The 12,836-nt window shown below is 52.8% G+C and overlaps 1 protein-coding gene across 1 annotated transcript in view; it reads right to left on the minus strand.

Annotated features, from left to right (window-relative positions):
• KCNQ4 (potassium voltage-gated channel subfamily Q member 4) overlaps window positions 1–12,836 on the minus strand; it is a 58,743-nt gene that overhangs the window by 22,435 nt on the left and 23,472 nt on the right. Inside the window, exons 2-7 of the mRNA XM_061412343.1 lie at window positions 5,174–5,264; window positions 4,345–4,471; window positions 3,943–4,118; window positions 2,939–3,064; window positions 2,463–2,573; window positions 2,192–2,287 (exon numbers count right to left, since the gene is read on the minus strand). Coding sequence (XP_061268327.1) covers window positions 2,192–2,287; window positions 2,463–2,573; window positions 2,939–3,064; window positions 3,943–4,118; window positions 4,345–4,471; window positions 5,174–5,264 — 727 coding nt within the window. The remainder of the gene's footprint in view (window positions 1–2,191; window positions 2,288–2,462; window positions 2,574–2,938; window positions 3,065–3,942; window positions 4,119–4,344; window positions 4,472–5,173; window positions 5,265–12,836) is intronic.

A 12,836-nucleotide genomic window follows, 5' to 3' on the forward strand; every position in this document is an offset into this window, starting at 1 on the left:
TGACGTTGCTGGGTCTCCTCTGCAGCAACAGGGATGAGGGTCAGACAAGAGGAAGGACTACCCCTCTCCCCCCAGGTAAAGAGAAGAGCCAGTAGGGACTTGGGGTGAGTGGGGTGATCAACAACAACAGGTGCTGGGCAGGAGGAAGCAAAACTGGATCCTTCTTAAATGCCTCTTGTCTTTAAGGGCCAGCCCACTGCTGACCTCACTGGCCAGGCACCCTCCTAGGACAGGAATATTTTTACTTCCTGCTTGCCTAGTCCCTTGGATTGGGCTGGGGAGCAGCTGCCAAAGCTGTCTCATTAATTATGGGCACCACAATACCAGCTGTCTCTCGGCACAGCCAGTGCCAGCCACCTGCCCCTACAATGCCCCTTGGAAGGCCAGTTCCCAGGGGACAGCAGCCATTGTGCCCCAAGGGATGCTGAGAAGGCAAAGTTGGGCTGGTGGCTGGAGACAGCAAAGATGGCGGGGCGGGGGGGGTTGCACCCTGGGGAAGAGAGATAAGGGGATGCTAAGCCAGACCTGAGCTGAGGGGGTCAGAGCAGGAGAGGTGAGCTGTGCCAGTGTTCCTGGAACTATTGGTTTGGCCAAAAAGTTCGTTTGGGTTTTTCTGCACCATTGGCTGGAAACCCCAAATGAACTTTTTGGCCAGCCCGATATTTCTCGCAGGAGTTTCTCTTGCACAAGACTGTTACAGAGTCCCCAAAATTCAGAGCACTTGCCTCAGCCCATGTCCCTCGGGAATGCCTCAGACAGTGGGGGAAACAGCCCACATACTCCTGCTTTTTTCCTACCCCTCTGGGTGTTCCTTCTCTGCCTCCTTGACTGGCTCAGCTCTGCCCTCCCAGTCACTAAATGCTCAGGTTCCTTAAAAGCTCAGCTTTAAGGAAAGAAACCATCTTTTCTTCTTTTCTCTGCCTGCTGGGCAAGCACCTCCATGCCCAGGGCTTCATTACCGTCTGCACACAAGGCCTAGCACATTACTCACCAGAGCTGCACACCACTACATCAGCTGCCTCCTCCACAGCCCCACCCACCCACCCAGGGCTCAGAGGCTCTGCAGACTCTTCACGTTCCAGCCAAACTCACTCTTCATGCCCCAAGTCTAGTCAGCCTTTAGTGAGGAGGGGCATCAACCCTCCAGTCAGGCAAGCCAGAAACTAGAAGTCACCCTGACATCTCCCTCTCCCTCACTCCTGATGCCACTAATTTCACCTCCTAAATATGCAGAATCTGCCCATTTCTTTCCATCTCATCTGTTGCTACCCTAGTCCAAGTCACCTGCCGCCCCATCTCACCCAGACCATTGCTGGAGTCTCTTCTCTGGTCTCTCCACTCACACAGCTCACCCTCCAATCCACTCAATACTTTTCAAAACACAGATTTGATCATTAACACCCCTTCCTCCTGCTTTATACCTGTCAATGGATCCTCACTGTTCTTAGGAAAATGTTAAATTTCTCTCTCTGACCTCAGATCTGGGCCTCATCCACTGAGCCAAACCCTTCCACTGTACACTCCTACTTGAGCTTTCTGTTCCAGCCTCACTAGATTCTTTCCCGTTCATCAAACACACCTTGCTCCCTTTTACCACAGGACCTTTGCACATGCCATTCCCTTACCTCAAAGGCTCCCTCCTTCACCTCCTCACCTAGCTAACTGCCCATCCTCCAGCTCTCTGCTCAAGTGTCAGTTTCCCAGGGCAGTTTCCCTTTGAGGTCAGATCAGGCCAAGCCCCAGCTAAATGCTCTTCAAAGAACCATTTCTTTCCTTCAAGGTGTTTTTCTTGGTTTCAGTTATAACATTCATTTGTGGAGATGCTGGTGGGATGAATTAAGGTGTTGGGAGTAGAACAGGCTTCCTGATGACTGCACCGCTGATGGGTGGCAGGACTGGGTCTCCCCCTGGGGCCTAGGATCTCTTGTCCAGTCTCTACTCCACTTCAGGCCGTGCAGAGCTGGGGCTGCAGCTGGGCAGTGGGCCAGCTCTGGCTAGCCATGAACTGGGCATGCAGAAGAGGGAGAAGTTTCTGACAATCTTGGCCAGCCTCCTAGCTCTGTCCCTAACCTGGCATGTGGCTCCAGAAAATTCTCTCTGAGTGGAGTCATAGTTGTGAAGTGGTACACAAGGGTCAGCATACAGATCTGACACACCAGTTCAGTTCAGGGGCTTCCTGGGGCCCCTGTACCTGGATGAGGTTGGCTGCTGGCATCCTCCGCTTCTCAAAGTGCTTCTGTCGGTGCTGCTCCTGCACCTTCAGGGCAAAGCCAGAGCCGAGGATGCCCTAGGGCAATAGGCATGGTTGGAGGTGGGACGGTCACAGGCTTTAAAGGTACCCCTACTGCTGCCCATCTGAGGTGTCTCCCCCACCCATGCAAATGCTGGACAGGGGCTTAGCAGGCTCTCTCCCCAGGACCCCCTCCCCTAGGCTGGGCCATCCTAAGTGAAGGGGGACTCACGGCAGGCAAGGCAAAGAAGGAGATGCCCAGTAAGGCGAAGCCAGCAGCCAGGACCCTGCCCAGCCACGTGTGTGGTGTCTTGTCACCATAACCGATGGTTGTCAGTGTAATCTGGGGACACAAAAAAATTACCTGCAGGGCTGGTCAGGGGGTCCACCCACAGGAGATTCCTGGGGCACAGGGAGGTGGGAGCCTGATCATGAGGGGGGCCACAATGGTTGCCCACAGGAACTGGTCATTAGGACTTGTCACAGGGCCTGGTTCCTAGTCAATAGATTCTCCCCCTCCCCCTTGCTGATGGGGAGAGGGGTAGAGGTCACAAGGGCTTGATGTAGAGAATTAGATGGGGGCACAAGCTGGTCCACTGGGGGAAGCTGAGGGACAACACAAGGGCTGGTCACGGGATTTGGGGTCACAATGATCAGGCCAGGGAGGGTCCCAGGGAGAAGCGCGGCCCTGCACAGACCCTCACGCACCGTCCCCCACCAGAGCGAGTCGGCGTAGGAGGAGAAGTCGGAGTTGGCGTCCTTCTCGGCCAGATACACCAGGAAGGAGGCGAAGATGAGCACCAAGAACCCAATGTACCAGGCGGTGATCAGCTCCTGTGGGGGCAGCAAAGGATGAGACCACCCACCCGGCACAGGTGGGGAGGTTGACGGCTCCCAGAATGGCCTATGGGAGGTGTTCGGAACGGGGTAAGAGTACCCACCTCTCGGAAGTCCCTGGTGGCCGCTCTGCCGGCCTTTGTTTCTCAGTAACTCCCTTCCAGGAGACCCTGCCCGCCTTTCGGGCACAGCCAGGGCCTCACAGAACCTCAGAGCATGCCCCGCCCCGGCCCTGCCCTTGACCCTCCAGCTTCCAGGCTCAGCTCTTCGCCCACCTTGCACTGCCCCCCACTTTCAGGCTTCCATCCGACCTCACATCCGGTCCCACCGCAGCTCCACCCCCAGACCCCACTCCAGGTCACCACTTCGCTATTAAGCGTAGACCTCTAAACCCAAAAGCTTCTGCCCCTCAGGCCCCGCCTCCTGGCCCGGTCCCGAACGCCCCCTGACCCCGCCCCTGCCCGGCCCCACCCCCAGCCTCGGTGGGCTCGCTGGCGCTGGATTTCTTCAATTCAGTTCAGTTCAGTCGCGCTGGGTCCCTGCTGCGCTAAGTCGCTTCAGTCGTGTCTGACTCTTTGAGACCCCATAGACTGCAGCTTACCAGGCTCCCCCGTCCCTGGGATTCTCCAGGCAAGAATACTGGAGTGGGTTGCCATTTCCTTCTCCAATTCATGAAAGTGAAAAGTGAAAGTGAAGTCGCTCAGTCGTGTCCGACTCTTAGCGACCCCATGGATTGCGGCCCACCAGGCTCCTCGGTTCATCACCCCTAAATCCCCAACTCCGCCCCCGGCTCCGCCAGGCCCCGCCCCCTACCGCTCCAGCTCCGCCCCGGACACGCCCCTCTCCCTCACCCCTCCATCCCTGGCCGGCCTCACCTTGCTGTGCGCGTAGACCACCGAGCCCAGCAGCTTCCAGGTGCCACCGCGGCGGTCCATGCGTACCATGCGCAGGATCTGCAGGAAGCGCATGCTGCGCAGCGCGGACGTGGCAAAGATGTTGCCCTGCGTGCCCGCGGCGATGACGGCCACCGAGGCCACGAACACGATGAAGTCTGCAGAGGCGGGGAGTGGGGCGAGGTCACGGCCAGCGCCAGAAAGCCCACCTACCCCGTGCCTGGACCCGAGGCTGGGGGTGGGGGGTGGGGGTTGTTCCTGGGGCCCGAGGGGGCACCTGGGAAGGTCCGTTGAGTCTGTGTCACTAGCCAGGGTCCTGGGGTCAGGGTGTCAACCCTACAGTTTGGGGTCAAAGATCAGGTGCGGGAGGGATAGGACCATTACCGATGACACAGAAGGGTTTTCTGGCAAAGCGGAAGCGGCCCTGCCATCCTCGGTAGCGGCAGCAGCATCCAGCAGACCAGACGCGGATGATGTACTCCAGACCAAACACCACGATCATCACGAATTCCTGTGGGACCAGGGGCCTGAGTTCTGGTCCCCACTATTCAGGCCCCGGGCCTAGATTACACAGCACCCAGCCCGGAGTCCCTGAGTTAGGGATGTTAGAATTTCCTCAGCCTGCCTCTCCTGGAGGTTCGTTCGCCTGGATGGACCTGGGGAGGCTTCCGGAAGGCAAGTGGCTTCTTCCATGTCTTCCAGAGAGACTGAAAGCTCAAGTCTGTCCCCTGTTGCTGCGCCCATGAACTGTCTGAGTTTTTCTGCTCCTCATCCTCCCCTCCCCCTCCCAGCCATCTCAGCCTCTGTAACCCTGACCAGGTGACACAAGGGGTGTTTTTCGGTCACAGTGCCCCTCTGAAGTGCTTCTGTTTAGGGGTTAAAACCAGATCCCATAGGGGTGGTATTAGCAGCTTTGATCCTGAGGAGTGGGCCTCCTCTCCCCTTCTCTGGGCCCATCATAAGCCCTAGTATAGAGACAGGAGCTCTCCCAACACCTGCTTTAAAGCAGGGGAGCCCTGTGGGCTTTTATGGCAACCCATAAAGCCCTCTGGGCTTTTATGAAGCCCAGAGAAGTACAGCCACCATGTCAGGGAACACAGCACAGACAGCCACTCTCTGAGATATGCTATGTGAAGCCTCACTTGACCTTCACCCTCAGCCCAGAGGTGCTACCCACACACAACCTCCCTCAGACCCAGACTCCAGCACTCACTAAGATGAGGAGAAACTCGTTGGCAAATTCCTGGTGCTCCTGGATAGTGGACAGCACAGACAGCACCAGGCAGCTGAAGACCAGCAAAAATCTACAATAGCAGCATGAAGGAGAGGGTTAGATGCTGGATGGACAGGGCAGCTGAGGAGCCTCTGGCAAGGGGTTGCAGAGGAGGAGAAGGAGGAGGAAGGGAAGAAGGAAGAAGAGGAGGGGGAGGAAGTGGAAGGGGAGAGGAGGGAAGAATTACTGGGGAGTAATCTGGAAAGTGGACTAAGAATCAGAGTTCCCTGGAGCTGTGGCTCTGTGCTGCACCTCAAAGGGAAAAGCCTCCGAGCTCCAGGTGGCTGGGCTCACAGAAAACTTACAGTCCTCTCAATTGCCCCTGATGCCACCCACAGCTCCCAGAGGTGGACACTGAGCTGTGGCGGGCAGGTCTGTCTGGGCTGGCCGAGAGAGGAACCCAGGAACCCCCCTTCCTTATTAAGCATAGCTTCATCTGCAGAATGAAGACAACTGCTTCTGCCTTTGCGGGTTCTTATGAAATTAAATACTGAGACAGCTATGGAAGGAAAGGGCATCGGGGAAGACAGATAGGGAAGGGAGGATGCAGAGGGGGAGAGGGTGTTGGGAGGGCATTCGGGCATCAGGGGGCCATGCCATCGAGGCCTGGAACTCCCCACAGGGCAGTGGGAAGCTACTGAGTGGCCCAGAACCAGACATTTAGAAATGGAAGGAACTTTAGAATCCAGCTCATCTGATTCATGATGAGCTCACGAATTAACCTCAATTGCACACATGAGGAAACTGAGGCTCAGAGTGGGAAAGGGAGTCACCCAAGGTCACCAGGATATCCAGGACAGAGATGAGATGATAGTCAGAGTTCCTAACTTCCCAGTGGATAGGAAGAGGGGAAAGGACAGAGGAGTGAATATGTGAGGGAAGATAGGATGTGGGGGCACAGGCTGCAGGTGCAGCAAAGGGCAACGAGGCTGGTCTCCCGGAAGCACTCCTCCTTTTGATGGGGGTGTCACACCTGGAAGAGACTCCTGAGGGAATGTGTTTCTCTGGAACCTGCCGAAATGCTCCCAGAGTGCCCCGACCTGGGACTGCTGCCACTGCACTCTGCCTGAAACGCCTCACCATCAGAGCCTGAGGAAATGCTCCCCTCGAGCTCCCCTCACCCCAACGCTCCTGCTGGGGGAGCCCCCATCCCACCGTCAGCTCAGAACACCCCCTCCCTGTGCTTGCCTCCCAATCACTGTCTGCGTGTGTGCGTGTAAAGTCACTTCAGTCGTGTCTGACTCTTTGCAACCCCATGGACTGTAGCCTGCCAGGCTCCTCTGTCCATGGGATTCTCCAGGCAAGAATACAGAGTGGGTTGCCGTGCCCTCCTTCAGGGGATCTTCCCAACCCAGGGATCGAACCCACGTCTCTTATGTCTCCTGCACTGGCAGGCAGGTTCTTCACCACTAGCGCCAGCTGGGAAGCCCCAGGTCACAGTCAACAGCATTTTATTTGTGTTCCTGTTTCATCAGTGTTTGCCTGCAATGAAGGAGACCAGGGTTCGAAATCTGGGTCGGGAAGATCCCCTGGAGAAGGAAATGGCAACCCACTCCAGTACTCTTGCCTGAAAAATTCCCTGGGTGGAGGAGCCTGGTAGGCTATGGTCCATGGGGTCGCAAAGAGTCAGACACGCCTGAGTGACTTCACTTTACTTTTTCATCACAGCAGGAGCGTGGGCTCCGAGTCAGAGACTCAGGTTCAAATTCCAGTCCTACAGTGTGTGACCCTGAGAAAGTCACCTTTTCTGAGGCAGTCTCATCATCTGTGAAGTCAGGGCAGATGGGGTGGGGTGCAGAGACATAGGAAGGGCAGGGCTCCACCTGGCCCACTTACCCCTCCCTGGACGGGGCTCCCAGCCTGCTCGGAGGGCGGGGACAGAGCCTCAGCCCAGCACCCACCTGGGCAGGAGGTAGGTGGCAGATGTCAGTAAAGGGTTTTGGATGAATGAGTGAGGAAGAGGCCTCCTTGGCCAGTTCCAGGCAGGAGCTGAGTCAGCGAAGACGTAAGGCACAGGGAGAGGTCGGGGAGAGCACCAGCTCCTCGTGTTCAATAATTAACCACAGAAAATGCAGGTGAACCCAGTGGCGCATCCACCGGGAATGGGCTCAGGGGCAGAAGGGTCCTCCGTAAGTCACCCTATCCCATCCCCTCCTCTGGGAAGGGGTGCAGCCAAATCTTAATGGGCTTTCACCCCAGCCCTGGACAGAAATCCTTCAGTTACATCACTCGGCTGACCTCAGAACCTCAGGTAGTAAACGGGTCATGTGTGGGGCTTCACACTGAGTGTTTCAGTAGTTTTTTTTTTTTTCTCAACATTATGTTTTCAATGTCGAGAGTTACACATCTCTAAAATGTCCACTTCACAATAGGTTAAGTGAAAAAAGCAGATTATAAAACCTTAAAGCAATGTGATTCCAACTTTTTAAGTATAGATGTTTTTTATATATTAATACAAACCAAGAGTCAGCAGGGCTGGTCTCTGGATGGCAAAATTAAGAGTGATTTGGTTTTTGTTTTGCTTTCTGCTTATCTTCATTTCCTGATATTTTTAAAGAATAAACATGACTGTTCAGGTAACAAATTAATATCAGTTTTAAAATGCAGCAACCTCCCTTGTGATTCAGTGGCTAAGACTCTGCGCTCTCAATGCAAGGGGGCCTGGGTTTAATCCCTGTAGGGGCACTAGATCCCACCTGCTGTAACTGAGAGTTCACATGCCACCACTAAGACCTGACTCAGCCAAATAAATAAGAAAATAAAAACAAATATTAAATATTTCATTCATTTCCTTAAACATACCAACGGGGGAAGGAGAGAACCCTTTAAATTCTGTCCCCACCCCTTTACCACAAGAGCCCTGGCCATTTAGCAGGTGTGGGGGTGTGGCAGCCTCTCCCCCGAGTCCAGCTCGCCTGCCAACAGCCTGCTCAGCATCTCTTCTCTGATGTCTAGAGGCTTTTCAAACCCAACATAATGTCCAAAAACAAACTCTCAATTTGCCCTAAAATCTCCCCATCTCAGGAATGGCACCATCTCCCATCTAGGGGCTCAGGCCACCAATCTAAGGGCAATCCTTGACTCTTCCTTTCCCTCACCCTCCATATCCCATCCTGTAGCAATTTCTATTGGCTCTAACTACAGAGTTGTAGCCCTGGACTCACTAACCCCCATCATCTCACCCTTGACAGGTCTCCCTGTCTCCACTCTGGCCCAACTGGAATCCTCTTCAGAGCAATCAGTATGATTTTCCTACAAAGCAAAGCCGGAAACTAGAACTCTCCTCAGAACTCTCCCCTGACTTCCCGTGGCACTTAGAGGGCTACAGTCACATTCCTCAGCGTGTCCAGCAAGACTGCGAGATCCGGTCCCACCCGGCCCTTGAACTTGATCTGCCTCTCTCCAGTTCCTCCATCAGGCGCTCTACCTCCCTGCCATTCCTGGAACACATCAAATGTTTTTCCACCTCCAGGCTTTGCACTTGCTCTGCTATTTCCTCTGCCTATTTATTGCTCCCATTCTCATGTAGATCTCTACTCAAACCTCTCCTCCTTGGAGAGGTCTTCTCCAACTACACCCTCCCCAGAGTAGTGGCCCCATCCCCCCTCTCTCTCACCTGACTCTGCTTTATTTATTTTTTCATAGACTGAATAAATGCACAGCAGAAAGTCAGCTTAAACAAACATGAAAACATCATGTCACCAAAGCCCCCAGTTTGCAGCCACTGAAGAGGCTCCCAAAGCCCTAAGCACATCCATCACCAACACACTGGGCTCCCCAAAAGCCTTCCTGAAAGGGAAGAGAAGGTGAGTCTCCATCCTTGACCAGCTCCATTTAGTAGAGCTGTTTCAAAAACCCGTGAACTTTACCTCTCCAGCCTTCACACACTGGCAGGGGATTAGATGCTCAATACAGTTGAACAGATACATTTAGTCTGACAGCAAACATCTTGTATTCCGGGCAGATGAATAATTATCCCCATCTTCCAGATGAGGAAATGGGGCCCAGGGAAGGACATACTTACTCAAGATTACTCAGTAAATTCATGGCAGAGCTAGGGTCCTAGCTGCCATGGCCTTCCTGAGGGGTCCTCACACAGACACCCACCCTTGGGACAGCAGAGGGAGATCATGTCTGGAGCTTAGGGGTAGAGGAGACAGAGAGAAGTCACCCTGAGCTGAAGTCTGATTGTATCTGCCAGAACCAGTCTTTGACTTCATTCATACAATAAAGGACTATCTAAGGATTGTCTCCGTGGGTGCTGCCAGATTGGTTCTCCCTGAAATGGTGAAGTGAAAGTCACTCAGTTGTGTCCAGCTCTTTGCGTGCAACCCCATGGACTATACAGTCCATGGAATTCTCCAGGCCAGAATCCTGGAGTGGGTAGTAGCCTTTCCCCTTCTCCAGGGGATCTTCCTGACTCGGGAATCAAACCAGGGTCTCTGGCATTGCAGGCAGATTCTTTACGAACTGAGCTATCAGGGAAGTCCTGACTGGGGCTTATTGTGAGACCTATCGAAAGCCTTTCTCCCCCACCCACCCATTCTGTGACTATGCCATTCATTCAGGAGGGCAGCAAGGAGATCAGAGGTGAATAAGTGAACGGTTTACTTAGCTATATGGTTCTCAAAGTAGAGAGGGCAGCAGAATTACCTGGAGGGCTTATTCAAATACTGATTTCTGGGCCCCATTTCTAGAGCATCTGATTCAGTATGAAGTGGGGCCTGAAAGTATGCTTTCTACAAAATTCTTGGGTGTTCTAATGCTGCTCCCCCAGGGACCACACTTAGAGAGTCACTAGGTTAGTGAATGGGAGAGGCTATGGCTGACTCAATTATTAGCCAACTCAAGGCTTTCTATCTTATTATTATTTTAATATTTATTTATTTGGCTGCGCTGGGTCTTAGTGGAGGCATATGGAATCCTCAATCTTCATTGCACATGTGGAATCTTTAGTTGCCGCATGTAGGATCTAAGTCCCTGACCAGAGATGGAATCTGGGAACATGGTGCTTAGCCAGTGAACCACCAGGGAAGTCCCAAGGCCTTTTAAACAACTGTAATCGTTGCCTTTTCCCCTCACCCCAACACCCCTGTTTCCATGGCCTTCCTCAAATTACTGCTAGGGAAACAGCCACAGAGCAAGGAGGAGGGGTAGGAAAATCCTTCTGGGGAGGTGGGTTTCATACTAACCTCGTTTAACCCCAGTTCGCTGTATGACCCCGTAACCGTGCCTCCTAGCCCAGGCTTCCTGTTGGCCAGACACTGAGTGGAGCCCTCCATGTGCATGTTCCTAACCCCTCCTCCCAGCCACACAGTCATCACAGCTCATTAGGGAGGGGGAAACAGGCTCAGAGAGGTGTACAGTGATGGCTATACAACTCTGTGACTACATTAAAAACTAGTGAATTGTGCACTTTTAAAGGGGACAGGTGGATGTGGTATGTGAATTACATCTCAATAAAACTGTTGTTTAAAAGGAAAAAGGGACTTTCCTGGCAGTCCAGTGGTTAAGACTGCCTTCCAATGCAGGGGATGCAAGTTTGATCCCTAGTCGGGGAGCTAAGATTCCACATGCCTTGTAGCTGAAAAGCCAAAACATAAAAGAAAACAGAAGCAATATTGTAACAAGTTCAATAAAGACTTCAATAAAAAATAAATAAAAGGAAAAATGATTTTTAAAAAAAGAAGAAGAAAGGAGTACTAGGTTCTCCAAAACCATAAGGCTGGGACCTGAACCCAAGTCCACTTGGACCACCACACCACAGTACCTCTCTGGGCCCCAGGCACCCTGTCTGCAGTATGAGGTGAGGCGTGTCAATCTTAGGACTCCCCAGTGGTGGGGCAGAAGGGAAGGGTCAGCCATACACTCAGTTCCAGACTCCCTGGGGATGTCCCCAGAGAGGCAGATCCTCGGAGGCTGGAAAGACAGGGATGTAGAAGGTGGGAGGGCTGAGAGGGTAGAGTCAAGCAGCAGAAAAGATGCTAGCGCCTAACCTCTCAGAGCCACGTTCACTTAAGAAATGTTCTTTGCCATCTACACCCAGTCAGGCTTATTGTAAAGCCTGAAATGCATCATAAAGGACTCCCCACCACCCAAGAAATTAACAAGTATAACATAGTGGTGACATGATAGACAAGGTGACGGCAATGTGCCCAGGGGTTTGGGGGAACCTCAAGATGGCTTGAGCAGAGCCAAAGTGGAGGGATCAGTGAAGACCTGGAGGAGGTGACGAGGCCAGCTGGCAGTGCACCAAGCAGAGAAAGCGGGATGTGTGTGCAAGCAACAGACATGTGGGAACCCGGAGGCAGTCCAGGGTGGCCGGTAGTTCTGGCAGGTGGGGGCCTAAAATGAAGGGGCAGAGGACAAACCAGGCACCCTCAGGCCCTGTGAACATGACCTGAAGGCAGTGGGGAACCACTGAAAAGGTTTTTGTTTTTTAAACACTTTCTTTAAAAAAAAGATTTATTTGGTTGGCTATTCCAGGTCTTAGTTGCGGCATTTAGGATCTTTAGTTGGGCACTGGGACCTAGTTCCCTGACCAGGAATCAAACCTGGGTGCCCTGCATTGGAAGTGTGGAGTCTTAGCCACTGGACCACCAGGGAAGTCCCTGAAGAATTTTAAGAGGGAATGACATGGTCTGATTTGTGTTTTAGGACCACCACTCAGAGGCAGTAGGGAGCATGGATTACAAGAGGTGAGACTGATCAGGAAGAGCAAGTAGGAAGCTCCACAATCATTCAGGTAAGAGATGCTGGTGGCAGCATGTAAGCAGATGGACTGGAGAAAGTAAGACTTGGTGATTAACTGGAAATGGGACAATGAAAGAGAATGACTCATATTTCTGATTTGGGGACTGAATGGATGAAGGTGCCATGACTGACCTGAGATAGGAGAGCCTCGTGGAGGAGTAGATATGGGGGTGATGAATTCTGTTTTGGACATGTTGAGATGCAGAAGGCTGGGTAAACACTCTATGAAGACAGAGACCTGAGCCGGAAATGTGGATTTGAAGTACATTAAGGGAGAGATGGTGACCGAAGACAAGAGGCAAGATTGAGACAGTCCAGAGGGCATGTGGAAAAGGAACAGGAGGACCCAATGGATCCCCAGCAACTCGGAGGGAGGAGAGACCCTCCACCAGACTGGTGAGAAGCAGCCAGTGAAATGGGAGGGAAACCAGAAGACAGAGGTGTCAAGCCAAGAGAAGAAAGTGTTTCAAGGAGGGAGTGGACAACAGTGTCCAATGCTGCCAAAGAGGTCAAACAAGATAAGATCTTAAAAATGTCACTGGATTTGGTGACAAGCTGGTCACTGGGTACCTCTGGCAAGGGCAGACGGAGGGCCAGAGCAGGTCTCAATGAGTTAAGAAAGGGAGAGGAACAGTGACAAAGTAGAGACAGTGGAGGTTTAGCTATTTAAAGAAGTTTAACTGCAAAGTGTAGAAGCTGAAATTGGTAGCTGGAGAAACACACAGAGCACAGGGAATACGCCAGTGTTCTTTTCGCTGTTGCTGTTTTAAGATGAGAGAGGCAGAGTGGAAGGAGCCAGGAGAGAGGGAGACGTTAAAGATGTGAGAGAGACGGAGTGATCAATGGAATG

Source organism: Bos javanicus, chromosome 3, assembly GCF_032452875.1.
Source record: "Bos javanicus breed banteng chromosome 3, ARS-OSU_banteng_1.0, whole genome shotgun sequence".
Classification (NCBI taxonomy): domain Eukaryota; kingdom Metazoa; phylum Chordata; class Mammalia; order Artiodactyla; family Bovidae; genus Bos; species Bos javanicus.